At 40.4% G+C, this 14,024-nt stretch overlaps 1 protein-coding gene across 1 annotated transcript in view; it reads left to right on the plus strand.

The window, feature by feature from the left end:
• Window positions 1-14,024, plus strand: part of Pik3c2g (phosphatidylinositol-4-phosphate 3-kinase catalytic subunit type 2 gamma) — a gene marked incomplete in the record, with an annotated part of 355,213 nt that overhangs the window by 120,907 nt on the left and 220,282 nt on the right. Inside the window, 3 exon segments of the mRNA NM_207683.3 lie at window positions 1,916-2,047; window positions 8,328-8,442; window positions 13,121-13,251. Coding sequence (NP_997566.2) covers window positions 1,916-2,047; window positions 8,328-8,442; window positions 13,121-13,251 — 378 coding nt within the window.

Consider the following 14,024-nt stretch of genomic DNA (forward strand, 5'->3'; position numbering starts at 1 on the left):
AGCTTATTCACTAACATCTGACAGTTGTTATTAACTTACTGTATGATATCACACACTAACATTACATTTCTTCAATTCCAGATTCTTCTTCCCTGTTTCCTATCAGTCAAATTATCTACGATATTACAGAGTAGAAACTACAGCTCACCATCAATTTCCCACTATCCTTTTCTACTCTTATGCTTTCTGTTAAATCTAGTTCATTCATCGTACCTCTTAGATACCTCATCTGGATCCATTCCTATGAGTTACTCTATTCTCACCCTTAGGAGCTTCTTTACACACATGTGCTGTAATTAAATATAACTGGGTGGTGTCTGTGAATCTTGGGCCTATTTCCCCATAGTATAGTACTACTCTCCCCATTCTGTCTAAAGGATGCTAAAGAAAAATCTCTGCTCTCTTTGAACAGGGGTACACAATTCTTCAGAGCCTGCCATTTCAACAGACCACCCTCCTCTATCCAGCTCTCCAATACACTCTTTGCCAGATGAATGGTGTTTCATACATCTTTAACCTCATTCCTTTCCCTAAACCCAGTGCCATCCAGGATCTGAGCTCAGAGCATCCCACCTGCAACATATCCAGGAGGAATTCATGTTTGTGCCTTTTTGATCATCTCCCAAATTTCTAGGCCCCAGCCTACTCCAAATTTAAATTCATTAAGAAATCTTTATACTTTCATCTTTTCTTAGAGAGTTAGTTCTCTTTTGCCATTGGATGGAAACTTTAAATTTCTAAGATTGGTACTCAACTTTCTCAAAAAAAAAAAAAAAAAAAAAAAAAGAAGGAGCACATGTTCTTTTTATTGTGCCATCCTCTGCTTCTTTCAGCTTGACTTCATCTTTTACAGCAGGCACTGTGAGTGATGTACCATCTCCCAGGCAGAACGACTCTTTTTCCTCACATACTTCCTAGTCTACCTGTTGCATAATGTTTCCTGGAGAGATGTCACAGACATGTGTTCATCCAGATATGTAACTGATGTCATACCAAAATACAACTCTACAGAAATCTAGTTGGTGAGCTAATCGGCTTATATTGCTAGTTATAGGAGCATAGGTAACGCAACAGGGGGCTACTGTAAAGCCCACTCCAGCACTGACAACTGGCAACAAAAGCAAAGAGAATGAATACTGCATCTCTTGAGCTCTCAGCTCCAGAAGCAGCTAGCTCTTCTGGGGAGCGAGCATTCTCTCTCAGCAACTGTTTGTGGCTTGTGACCTTGTGGAGGGACCTTTGTGACTCATGACTTTTTCTTGAACCGAAACCTCCCAGAGTTTCCTAAGCTTCATCGGCTTCCTGAGCCTTAATGAGCCTCTCTTCTCCTCTAAGAGAGAACGTTCTATTTCCAAGAGTCCTCTTTGATTTCCCACACTGGGTGTTATGTGCCTTTCCCTTCTTGGAATGGTTTTCTGAAACTCTGTCACTTCTCAGCCCAGCCTGAAAGATTCTTTAAGACGCATTTCTTGGGCTGGCAAAATGACTCAGCAGTTAAGAGGGCTTTCTGCCAGTTCTGATGACTTGAGTTTGATCACATCAAACCCACATGATAGGAGAGGAGCCCAACAAGTTGCCCCCCTAACTTCACATACAAGTCATGCCACACTCACCAACCCCACACACAACGTAAACAAGCAAGATCCATTCGTAGTTATCTACTACCTACAATGAACTTAACCAGTCTATGTGTTTACAATAATGCATGAGTCAGGTTATTTTATTGTTAAATCACTTTACCTGTCAAAGTTATAAGAAGTAAAATTCTTACTCATTGAGTATATGACCTTGTATATGCCATTAAAATTTTCAAGGGGACATCTCCATTCAAATACTCAAATATTTTTTCTTAAGTAATTAAAAGAGAATATTTGAAAAATCATAGTTAACTTTAGATACTTTCTTTGCTTTTCAGAATCAATTTTCCTCTTGAGATAAAGTCACTTCCAAGAGAATCCATGCTCATTATAAAACTGTTCGGGATTGACTCTGCCACCCACAGCACAAATCTGCTGGCCTGGACCTGCCTTCCACTGTTTCCAAGACAGTAAGTACATCCTACATGATTAACCGAGCTCCTGTTCCAATTCAACCTTCCGGGAACTGAGTGTTCCTCAGGTTATAGCATAATGAGAAAATCAAGAGGACATTTTATACAAAAATGAGGTAGCTCAATATAAATCATGAGTATTGAAATCAGAACAGAAGAGTCAAAATGGAGAACTGGCTTTAAAAGCAGACCACGTGCTCAACCCAGGTCATTTACAATGGAGAGGTGTTAAGTATGCTTTGGGGCTGTCAGAAGGGTTGGCAAGCCCAGTCTCAATGACCTTTGTCTTTGTTAAACAGCCAACTTCTCTGAAATTAGTATTTCAAAATGAACATATTGTTGTTTAGAAAAAAAGAGTCATAAAATTCTGACTAAAGTAAAGTTATAAAACATGACAATTTTGCTAGTATTATTGGCATAAAGGAACAATTGGCAACTCCCAAAGATACACAGAACTGTGAGTTCAGATATTCTCTCTAAACTAGCAGCCTTAGAAAAAAATCAACTTTTTGTTTAACCTGTAAGTTTCGAGAATTACTCCTGCTTAGAACACAATAAAATCAACTTATGATTGCCTATGCTTTGAAGAGAAAATATTTCCGGAACCATCAAAGCATTTTTTGAAACATGGACAGCCCTGCTTTAAGATCAGATTATAAAACCCAGGAGCTTCAAAAGCTAGAACTTGTGTTGTTATGCTAATATTATTATAAGACATGTTTCTACACATGTTGCCTCAGAAAAGCATAGTGCTATGGACAAATTTAAGACATTATTTTTCAGTTTTCATTTCCAACAACCAGACACTATGAACAAGTTTTATCAAACAAGCCAGATCAAATTTTAAAAATTCATTTGATTCTTTCTGATCTGGACCTTGTGTGTTCATCTGCTTGTGTGTCTATGTATGTGAATCTGTCTATGTGTATTGTGTGTATGTGTATATTGTATGTATGTGTCTCTCTGTGTGTATGTGTGTATGTGTATATATGTACATATTTCTTTATTTGCATATGCATTTCCTTGTCATGTATATGGGTGTATTTGTCTATGTCCTATATCTTATATCTGTCTCTGTGTATGTACATGACTGTTGCTTGGTTCAGATCAGTTCATCTTCAAGTATATATCGAGGACAGGGAATGTATTCATCTCTGTAAAGTCTACCATCTTCCATAAAATATAAATAGGCAGTCAATCAATATTTTTTATGAAATGGAAAAAAATTAATCTTTGTAGACAGGTTTTAAAAACACAGGTTAGATCTAGTAGGGATGCCTGCTGCTGTTAGCGGACATTTCGAACATTTGACTTGAGTGCTAAGAACATTCATGACTTTCTCCCTAAGAGCAGTCTCATGGGTTCTTTCCAACTTGTGAGTTTCCAGTTTCAACTGCAGTATTTTAGATGGAGCATTTTTTTGTAACGTCATATTTCCTGCTCTTAGCTGGAAAGAGCATTCAGTGCGTTTGGTCCTCTTCACCAGCCTGCTGCAGATGGGGATGCCCGCATAAACACTGGCTCCCTGCCAGCACGCATCACTTACAGCTGTTTGCCTGTGATGGTCTTCCGGGTGGGAGTCTGTGGGAGGCCATTATCTGGAACTGATCCACAGTGATGATTTTCCAAGTCAATGTATGTAAAGCAATAGTAAGTGGACATGAGAAGGCAAAGAGACTTCTATGGTTATTTCAACATTTGGAAATATGTACCCAGTAGAATGTTTCACATCAAAACCAGAAAATTCTCCAACTCTCCTGGGATAAAAACAATCAAAAGAAGTCAAGATTGTTCTAACATCCATCAGGTTTAGCTGTTGAGACACAACTACAAATTCCATTTTTCTCCTCACTACAATTTGCAGAGATTCTTATTCTATTTATTTGGTGTACATATTTCCAGAACACCAAAAAGTAGCAACTTGCTTTCATTTCCACGCGCAGGATGACCCTTGCCCATAAACATCTGATATTAAATCTTTTATTATAGTTTGAATTGCCCTTCACCAGCTGTGTGCAATTGTAATGACCGCTTATATCGTTATTGTTTCCAACGTGGACGTGACCTCAGAATGGCTTCCCGTAGGCAGCCTGCCTCTTCGGAGCCTCCACAGTGGGCTTTTGAAAGAACAATAGTAATTAGGCTCAGCTATACCTGTGAGGGCTGTGTTAGTGAAGGTCTACACATAAAAATAAGGTTTCACATTTGCAAACCTCAAAACCACTCACCTTCAGAACGGAAAATATCTCAAATCCAAGGGAAAGATTTAGTGAACAAAATCATACAACCTTCTTCTGGAGACAAGATTGAGCCTGTATCTCCATTCACGGTGCTTGACCCACTTCAGCAAGGAGGGGATTTCTTCAGCACAGCTGTGTCCAGAGGCTCCTTTCCCAGCTTAAGCTCACAGACAAATAGTGTAACTGTTACTTAGCATTTTCATCGTGGAAGTTTCTTCATCATAGAAAATCCCTACATTAACTGAAAGATAGACTTTTCTTGAACGTTATAATAGAAACCAAGATCTCAATTATCCTGCCCAAAGATTCTTATTCAGTTCTTTTTAAGAGGAACGGCATTTTGGAGACTCCTGGGGATGAGTTAAAGTCTTGGGAAATAAGAATAATTTGCAGAATTTCTCAAACATGACCCAAGATATGTCTTAATCTCCAACCAATTTGATTTCTTAGGGGGATTGCCCAGGTTGTTAATGCTGACCGTATCATCCCAATTGTCTCAGAATTTAACAGTAAACCGTAGTTGTGCTTTTTAAGTTCATTGGTTTTCTTATGACCCACAAAAGGCCTTCCATCCAGTTGCTATGCTCGGGGATGTAAGGGAAGCTCTGTGGAAAGGTGGTCTGATGTCAATCATCCAGCAGCTTAAAAGTAGGACAAAAGCTAGAATTCTGGTCTGAGTTCCCACTTTACCTTTCTCTGTTTTCAACTTCCTGCTTTGAGATGCCACACCCTAAACCATGAACTTATGCAAAAATGTCACCAGCCTACACAGGCTACCGCTTCAGCATCCCAACCGCTCCTTTTAAACAAGCACGAGCCTCACTAGACCTAATAGTCCCGATCTCAAATTATTTTATTACAGCAGGCCTTATGGTTCTTCTGGCTGCCCAGTCACATAACCCTCTATATACTCTGGCCCCAGATGCTGGGAATCGATGCAAAGACTCTTGATAACTAAACTCCATAATCATTATCTTGTTTTAAGGAAGTTGCATGACAGAAGCATCCAGTTCATTTGTCTTCTTTGATGAAGCAGGTTTGAAGTTGAAATTTTTAATCACAGAATTGGACACAAATCAAGTTTAAAAGACCTTCAGGATATGCAGGACAAATATCTTCAAATGCCATGTACAAAAGTAGAATCTAGTTTCTAAGCACATATTTTTTTGAAGCGTTATGAATAGTGCAGTTGTGCTATGCAGGGAGAGTTTGAAATCCTGTGGTGAGGCCTAGTTAGCCTCTCCACACCACCCTTCTGAAGCCAGCCTTCACTGCCACAAGAACCCCCACACTGTGTGAGAACTCTTGGAAAACATTGATTTTTGTCCCAGAAATTCCAGGAGCTTAGCTTACAAAGGCTGAATGCTCCAGGCAAGCTCCAGGCATCCTAATACATAGTATGATGCAGGTAGACAGCCTTTGTAAGCTTTTGGTTTCTTTGGGTTTGTTGTTGTTGTTGTTGTTGTTGATGATGATGATGATGTTGTTGTTTGTGCATGTATAACTTACTAATAAATATTTTTACCACAGTATCTTACTAAATTTTATTTTTATTTATGGATATTTTGCACGCACATATATCTTTGTACCACTTGGGTGTCTGACCCTCATACAGCCCAGATGGGGGTGCTAAGTTCTCTAGATCTGGAGTTTCAGATGGATGTGAGACACTGTGTGGATGCTGGGAATCACACCCAGATCCTCTGGTACAGCACCTAGTTTCTTAACCATTGAGCCATCTCTTCACCCCAGTAGTGACTGCCTTTTAATCACTGCTGATCCTCACCTATGTTGGTCTAAATATGTACATTTTATTGTCTCTATCTAAATTTTCTTTATTGTGTAAAATGAAAACCACTGCTTTATATATAGCCACACAATTTATACATTAAATAACACTATACTAGAATGATTTGGCACACTTTAAAATGGAAGAAGAAAGGAGTATCATTCAGGTTACAGCCATACCCTCGGTACTCATTTTTTGTTGTTGTTGTTTTTTGTTTTTGTTTTTCGAGACAGGGTTTCTCTGTGTAGCCCTGGCTGTCCTGGAACTCACTCTGTAGACCAGGCTGGCCTCGAACTCAGAAATCTGCCTACCTCTGCCTCCCAAGTGCTGGGATTAAAGGCGTGCGCCACCACCGCCCAGCCAGTACTCATTTTTAAAAAGTAACTCCTTCCAAACGGATCAATGTAACATAACATACTGAGTGACTAGTCAGGTCTAATTCTTATTGCTATGGTGAGTGGAACTCAAGAGAAAGCCCCGTCTCCTGAAGCCACCAACACGCTCAGGTCTGTTTTTACTCCTCTCTGATACTGATCCTCTTCTGACATTTATTTATGGGAAAGTCTATGAATGCCCCGCTTGCAGTACAGTCTGGTCTCTGAAAATAAGCTCCCGGTACTAAGCAAAACAAACACCTCCAGAACAGGATGGCCCTAAAGTTTGTAAAACATGAACCTCCCTTGCCCTTCTGGCAGGTCATACTCTCCGAGCCCTCCTTCCCAAGCTCCACACCCCACACTTCCACGGCAAGAGCTCTGACTTCATTCTAAATCCCACGCCACCACGTAGAAGCTGTGGAGACTCTAGATGCAATCTATCTAAGGGCAGAATGAACAGGCACATTCGATTCTTTCTTGATAGAAACCAAGTTGGAGGTTATATATATTGGTTTCAGATGTGGCCAAGACACAATGTTCCAGTAAAATAAAAAACCTAGCACATTCTAAGATGCAGGTGTAAAAATGTCAACTTTTCATGATTTCCACCCTGCAATTAATGAGGGCAAAACCCTCTCCACTCACAGTGAAGCACTGGCTGGGGCAAGTATGCAAGCTCTTTTGGGTAAAAATGCTGAGTCACTCAGAAAGCTTTCTCACACTCTGACCCTCTTCCTAAGATGAAAGGGCACACAGGGTTAGAAAGGAAAGGAAAAATTAAAAAGACCCCACGGCCTGCTAGCTCTGCTCTCTACACCTCAGCCACTCCTGAAGCTGGTAGCCTTTTGTTTTGTCAGACGCTGGCAGATAGCGGAGCTCATTATGATCTTCCAGTTTGGCAGGGTGCTGGATGAGGCTGTGTGAGTTGGGTCATCTCAGCCACTATGGAGATCTCACACCTGAGGTTCGCTGCCAGCTCCTAGTGGGCCCTGAGTTGGACGGTATTGAAAAGATGCTCTATCTTAATCTTGCATTTACTTGTGTTATCCTATGGGTCTGCATTTCCAGTTTGGTCTATTGAAACAAACCCAACACCATTCTTAGTACCCATTGGAATCTGTTGCCAAAATTCTGATTTTTGCACAGGTACTATTTACATTTTTTGTTTTTGTTTTTGTTTTGTTTTGTTTTTGCTTTTTCTTTTTCTTTTGTACAGAGATCTGTGGGTTTAGCTGTCACTGCAGCCATTGAAAACGTGCACAATTTCTTTCTTCGTTAAAGTATTTCCTCCTTGCTCTCTCTCATTTACTATGCTAATTTACAACTGATTTTAAAGGATGCAGAACACGAATAATCTTTCTATTTACGTGTCAAGGAACATTTCTCTTGTGAAGTCCTACAACCAGTTTGATTCTGCAGCCCATATGCTGTGCTGACTTAAATCTTGTCTTCCTATAAATTTAGAATCTTTAAATGCCCAAGAAATTTAGTTACTGCATGGGGAGGAAGGAAAAAAAACATCTCTAAAGAGCTACCACCATTCTTGCTGAGTTCTGACACCCATAAATCCAGAGTGCAGATCTGAGATTCTAGCTAGTCATCGCCACTAACGGCTATCACTAACACATGCTACTGTTACACAGTACTGTAATATCAACCACCTATGAAAATATATGTGATGCCTATGAGAACATGTTCCGTGCAGCGAGCTGTCAATCAGCGTCTGGACTTGTGGAGTATCATTTCTCTTCTAGCTACTGAATGGAGTCACAGAAACGGCTGCTACTTTCCTTCCCATAATAGGCATGAGCAGACACTCATAGCTTTCCTTGAAGTGACTCTTCTCTGTATGTGCATGTTGTCTTTTGCAGGGAGTCTGTGCTGGGGTCTAGGCTGTTCAGTGTGACGTTACAGAGTGAGCCTCCTATCGAAATGATAGCTCCAGGCGTATGGGATGGGAGCCAGCCTTCCCCACTGACCCTGCAGGTAAGTGCCCAGCCACGAGATTAAAGCACGCACAACAAATGCGGTTTTTAAGCAGTGTGCTGGCCGATTACAGAAACACTTCCTTCCACGGTCACACACTTTAGGAGTTCATGTCCTCCAGCCTAGATCTGGGTGTCTTCTCTCTTTTTTTTTATACCCAGAAATCTCCATGTAATTTTTTTATCTGTGTATATAATAGCAGTTCAATTTATGTCTTCATCATCCTGAAGGGTAACAGAGAAGCCTTGCTCTCAACACCCATCTTAAATGTGTCCATCATTTCTACTGTCTAAAAACAGTCATTATTATATATTACTGACTTAGTACCTTATGGCTGCTTTTGCATCGTTACATGTCATTAAAATCTCTTCTATTGTACCTGCCTTAAATGCTGGGTCAAGAGCAAGTAATAGTAAACAAAATCCATTTTATCACTTATTTTTTGTGTTAAAACACCTGTACTCTCTGTGATTTATGATGGTGATGACAAAGGGCCCAGCCACACCAGGCTTTGGCTCAAACTGCCAGCAGAACCTCATTTGCTCATGACTGTGGTGCCTTGTACTGGCTGGACACCAGCAACACAGATATGCTATTATGTAGAAATGCAGTGCTCTAGATTTTCTACTTCCACAAAAACTGGACAGCACATCTGGAACACAGTTTCTCCACCTCGGCAGCATTTTGGACTGGGCCCTTCTTTGTGGTCCTTTCCCTGTGCAAAGGTTGCCTAGCCATATTACTGACTTCTAGACATTCCCTAATCCTGACAGTCAAAAATGTCTCCAGATATTGTCAAATGTACTCTGTCAACAAAATTGCCTTCCACTGAGCATCATAATGGAGATGACACTCACAAAGCTACAGGTCACGGGTGGTATGAAGTGAGAGGTAAAAGGGATGGAGTTTAGAAATATTCACAAAGATAGGTTGGAGTTGGAAAGGAATCAATTCTATAAAAATGTGACTGAACATTAGGGCAGAAAAGTTTTCTAGGAACCATGTGGGCAACACTTTTAGCAGCAGCTTGATGACAAGAAAGAGGTAAGTCGGTACAGATCTCAGTGTGTCAGGCCTGGGTGACAACTGGCTGGTATATATTATGCTCAGTTTCTGTAGAAGTGAGCATATAACAGGACTCACAGAGACATTTCAACCCGATAAGAAAATCCACCATAAACACAATACATATTCTCATGCTAAGAAGTAGGAATTACCAAATTGTAAAGTGCTCATCATTTTGACAAATTAAATCGCTTGTTATTAAAGAACCAATACTGAGATCTTTAAAGATCCTAATTTAAGAAGCCAAAGTGCCCTGTTAATCTTTCTGCTATATACTCAAGTAAGAAATTGATTCGAGACTGAATTTTAGGGGCTGACTCTATTTCTAAAAGTGCATGAGAACAGATATTCCTACCCAGAACCCAGGTGAATAAATGGCTGACTTGGCATAAGCTTGCTGTCTAAGTGCTGGGACAGAGAAAAAGTAGATTCTTGGGACTAAACAGCCAATCTGTCTGGCCAACTTAGTGGATTCCAGGGAAGTGGTAGTCCTAGTCTCAAAAAAACAGGTGGACGGCACCTGAAAATCAACATACCAGGCTATCTTCAATCTTCAGTGTGTGTAGGCAGTACCTTCACATGTAGAAACCACACTCACAAGATCTGAGATGGTAATTACTGCTGACTGGACTCAGTTGGCCCCTCAACCCGCAGGAGAATCGGGGTCCCGATATTCAGGTGAACAAGGAGTTGGCAGGGTGACAAACAGATGCGAACACAAGAGAGTGTTGATCTGAATGTAATTTCTCAAAGCAAGCATCAGACTTATATTACAGGAGAAAACAAGGAAGTTAGGTGACACCTTAAGGTCATCCAAGGTACACTGAGGTTACCTAATGCAAAATGACTCTCTACACAAAACAGAGAAATGCATACACAACAGCTAACAGGAACCAGGCAGTGTTTACAACTGGGATAAAATTCAGTGTTAACAACTGGGATCAAAAGCTGCCCCACCTAAGGTCAGCTTAATCTTAGAAGCCAGGGGCAAGGACTTCATGCCCTTGCAATAGTCCCAATTCTAGTCTATTGTATAATCCACCTTCTCCCTAGGCCATTGTGAATTTCTGTGTATGGGAGTGACTCAGCTGTTGTTCTAAGTATTTACTCTAGTTCCTTCTTAGACCACAACCTTCCTTATTCCTAGGCCATTGTAAATTCCTGCACATGGGAGTGACTCGGCTGTTATTCTAAGTTTACTTTGTAGACTTCCCTGAGATTTCTAGCTCTGTTTCAGTAAATTGTAATGCCTGATTTCTTTCTCCATCTACACTGGAGGCATTTCGTCTGAATGAGTAGCATTCTTACTAAAATCAAAGCCCAAGTTTGGCTCAACAATTTCCTAGGATATTCGAACACTGGTGGAGGCTAATCTAACTTAGTTATGTCAAAAATCATTCCTTAGAGGTACTTATAATAAAACAATATTGAAGGAAAGCACACAGATCCATTCACTGACTAACGCAAGGACAAGTTTGGAGCATTCGTGCTACGGGATGCCAAGGCTCCGGGAGACTATGTTTCCATGAAACTTTTCGCTTGGATCTGAACCCAAGCTTTTGGGCCTGCCATGCAGTTTTTACTGGAGTGGGTGTGGCAGGTAAGGAAATTAACAGCAGGTCCTAGAAACAGAGTTATGTCAGAAAGTAAGTATGGGTATGAGGGAGAGACATCAGGCCGGGGAGGGAGGGGATGTAGAGAGGGGGAGATACAGACCATAGTCTAAGCTCTATAACAAAAATTGGTAAGACACTAATGAAGTTTTCAGCTTCCTGGTTTTGCCTCTGTGCACTCAAAAAATGTCTGCTCTAGTCAGTAAATTCTTCTGTTCTGATTATCTCTACAATATGAATGGTAAATGTCAGAGTGCAGCCACCAGCCACACAAGGGAGGCAGGAGTGATGAGTCACAGAATACAGAGTTCTTCAGGCAAATAACTGCTGTCCAATCCTGAGACATCTTATGTAGGAGAAACAGCAGATGAAGGGAACTGGATACAAGTTCAGAATGGAAGTGGATCAGCAGATTGTTTGCCACCTTTTCCTGGGTCTCTGCATCTTCTTGCTTGCTCTCGAATGTGATCCATTCGACTCGATCAGGATGTGTGCATATATGCAGGAGTGTATGTGTGCCTAGACATGTAATGGCCAGGGGCCAGCCTTGGCCATTGTTTCTCAGCAGCCTCCCATCTTATTTTTCAGATTTGGTTTCTTACTTTCCTGTCCCTATCCAGTTGGACTAGGCTGGCTGACCATCAAGCCCCTCAGATCTACTGCTCTTTCTCCATCAGCCCAGCCATCACATGCCACATTCTGAGAGAAAGCATGTTTGTCTGCCTGAGATTAACTGCTTTAGTTTAGTGTAATAATCTGTAGTCTCATCCATTTTCCTGACGAGGATGTCGTGTTTACGCTTCAGGTGTACTGCACCTATTATAGTGGCTCAGAGGAGAAGCTTCACAGTACGAACAGTCATGCTCCCTTCACAGTCATGAGTCTACAATCTCCCCACCATTCCCTTCAGACTGATATAAAATTGTACTAATAGTTAGCTACTCTTTCCTTATTGTTCTATTAGTTTTATTGTATTAATTTTATTTTTAGAGAATTTTATGCATGAAGATTGTATTGATATTTCCAGCCCTCTCTCTTCCCCTCCAACTCTTACCATACCCCCCAAATTAATGACCTTCTCCTTATTATTATTACAAAAGCACACACATACAGATAGACATCTAGTGTTACTTGCTTATATATGTGCTGGGGATTAACCACTTGGGATTCAGGAGTCATCCCTGCTGCCTAGCAACCAAAATACCATGTGGCCCCAGGGTGGAGGAGGCCTGCATATGCTTTCATCTAAATCACCGCAATCAAGCAAGGCTTCACGATTCTCCTTGGCAATACTAACATTACTTCATCTTAGATTATCTTGTTTATTTTATCATGTTGAGGCAATTATTGACGAATGAGAACAAAGCTTATACCAAAATAATGATCACAACAAATATTATGGATTAAATGGAATGAAATGACCTATTTTTTTTTTTTACATAAATGAGAAGAAAACTAAAATGATTAAACTGTATTTCAAGCTGTAACTCATACAGTCTAGAACGTTCCTGGATTTTACCCATGGTACCAACAGGACAGTTCAGCAGAGCACAAAGAGTTCTTTAGGATAAAAAAAAAAATTATTAACCTTAAGGAAAAAACTACTGAACCCAAACAGTCCCAAGGACGCCACAGTTCAGAAACATCTTGTTACCATCACTGTTTCAGCTACCATTCATTTGGGAGAATCAGAAAGAACATGACCTTAAAATACAACAGAGGAGAAGTATATTCAGCTTCATGGAAAGTTCATAGATTGTCATTTTTATACAACACCACTGAGTATTCTAGACGATAGGTACTAAAATATTAAACACTGCTTTTGAAGGCCAACGGCAAGCTCCAATGAGTCTTTTAAAAGTATGTCAACTAATAAAAAAGCACAACAAAATAGAAATTGTTGTTTTCTTTCATCTCTACAAATCTAAAATAAACATTATTAAATTGTAAATGTACTTGCATACATGTCTAGTACACAGGAAATCACTTCTTTGTTTCAGATAGATTTTCCAGACGCCGGGTGGGAGTATCTGAAACCTGAGTCTGAAGAGAACAGAACTGACCATGAAGAGCCGCCAAGAGAGTGTTTAAAACACATCGCCAAACTCTCCCAGAAGAAGTCTCCCTTGCTGTGAGTGACCAGGCCTGGGATTAGCCCTGTGTTCCTCTCTAGCCAGCCATGCTGGATGCTCGCCTGTCTACTACCCATGCCTGACTGCTCTCATGTCTTCTGAGAGTGCACCTGCAGGCCCATGTGACCCTCAAATTTCCTGAGGCCATGGATGCTGGACCATCAATTAATGTTTAAAAACTAAAGAAGCGATTTTACCTCATTCACATGGACTTTTTATAAGTCTTAGCAACTTTAACTTTAGATGAAGGAACGGTATGAAGTTGGAAATGATTAAATTCTGAGCCTCTAAAGGCAGCTAGTTATTAGGTTGACGTCATCACTTCTCAGAGAGGAACGTGCGTCAGTCACTCTGTACGTTCTTGGAAGCTGTCTTAGTAAGCACAGGAAATTGAATTTTAGTTATCGTGGCAGCTATTTAAGCCAAGAGAAATAAATCATTTCTAATAAATGTTGTCTGTTAGTAAGAAATTCTTATATTGATCTACCAGCAATGTTCTAAATAAAGCAAAAATCACTTGGTGGAACCACAAGTGGCGTTTATGCTTGCTATGTGGTAATATCTGTGTCACAGCTCATCTGCTGTGCTCATTCATAATAAGCTATAGGCATGAATCTCGGGAGTTGTGAACATGTGCATATGTGCATCAGTATATGCATGCATTGCTAGGAACACACTATGATAATATGTGTAACAGGAGGTACCATATTTTAAGAAAAGGCATCACTTAGAAAGAGGGAGTTATACTTCTTGTGTGGTCCTTTTAAATACA

Source organism: Mus musculus, chromosome 6, assembly GCF_000001635.26.
Source record: "Mus musculus strain C57BL/6J chromosome 6, GRCm38.p6 C57BL/6J".
NCBI classification, from domain to species: domain Eukaryota; kingdom Metazoa; phylum Chordata; class Mammalia; order Rodentia; family Muridae; genus Mus; species Mus musculus.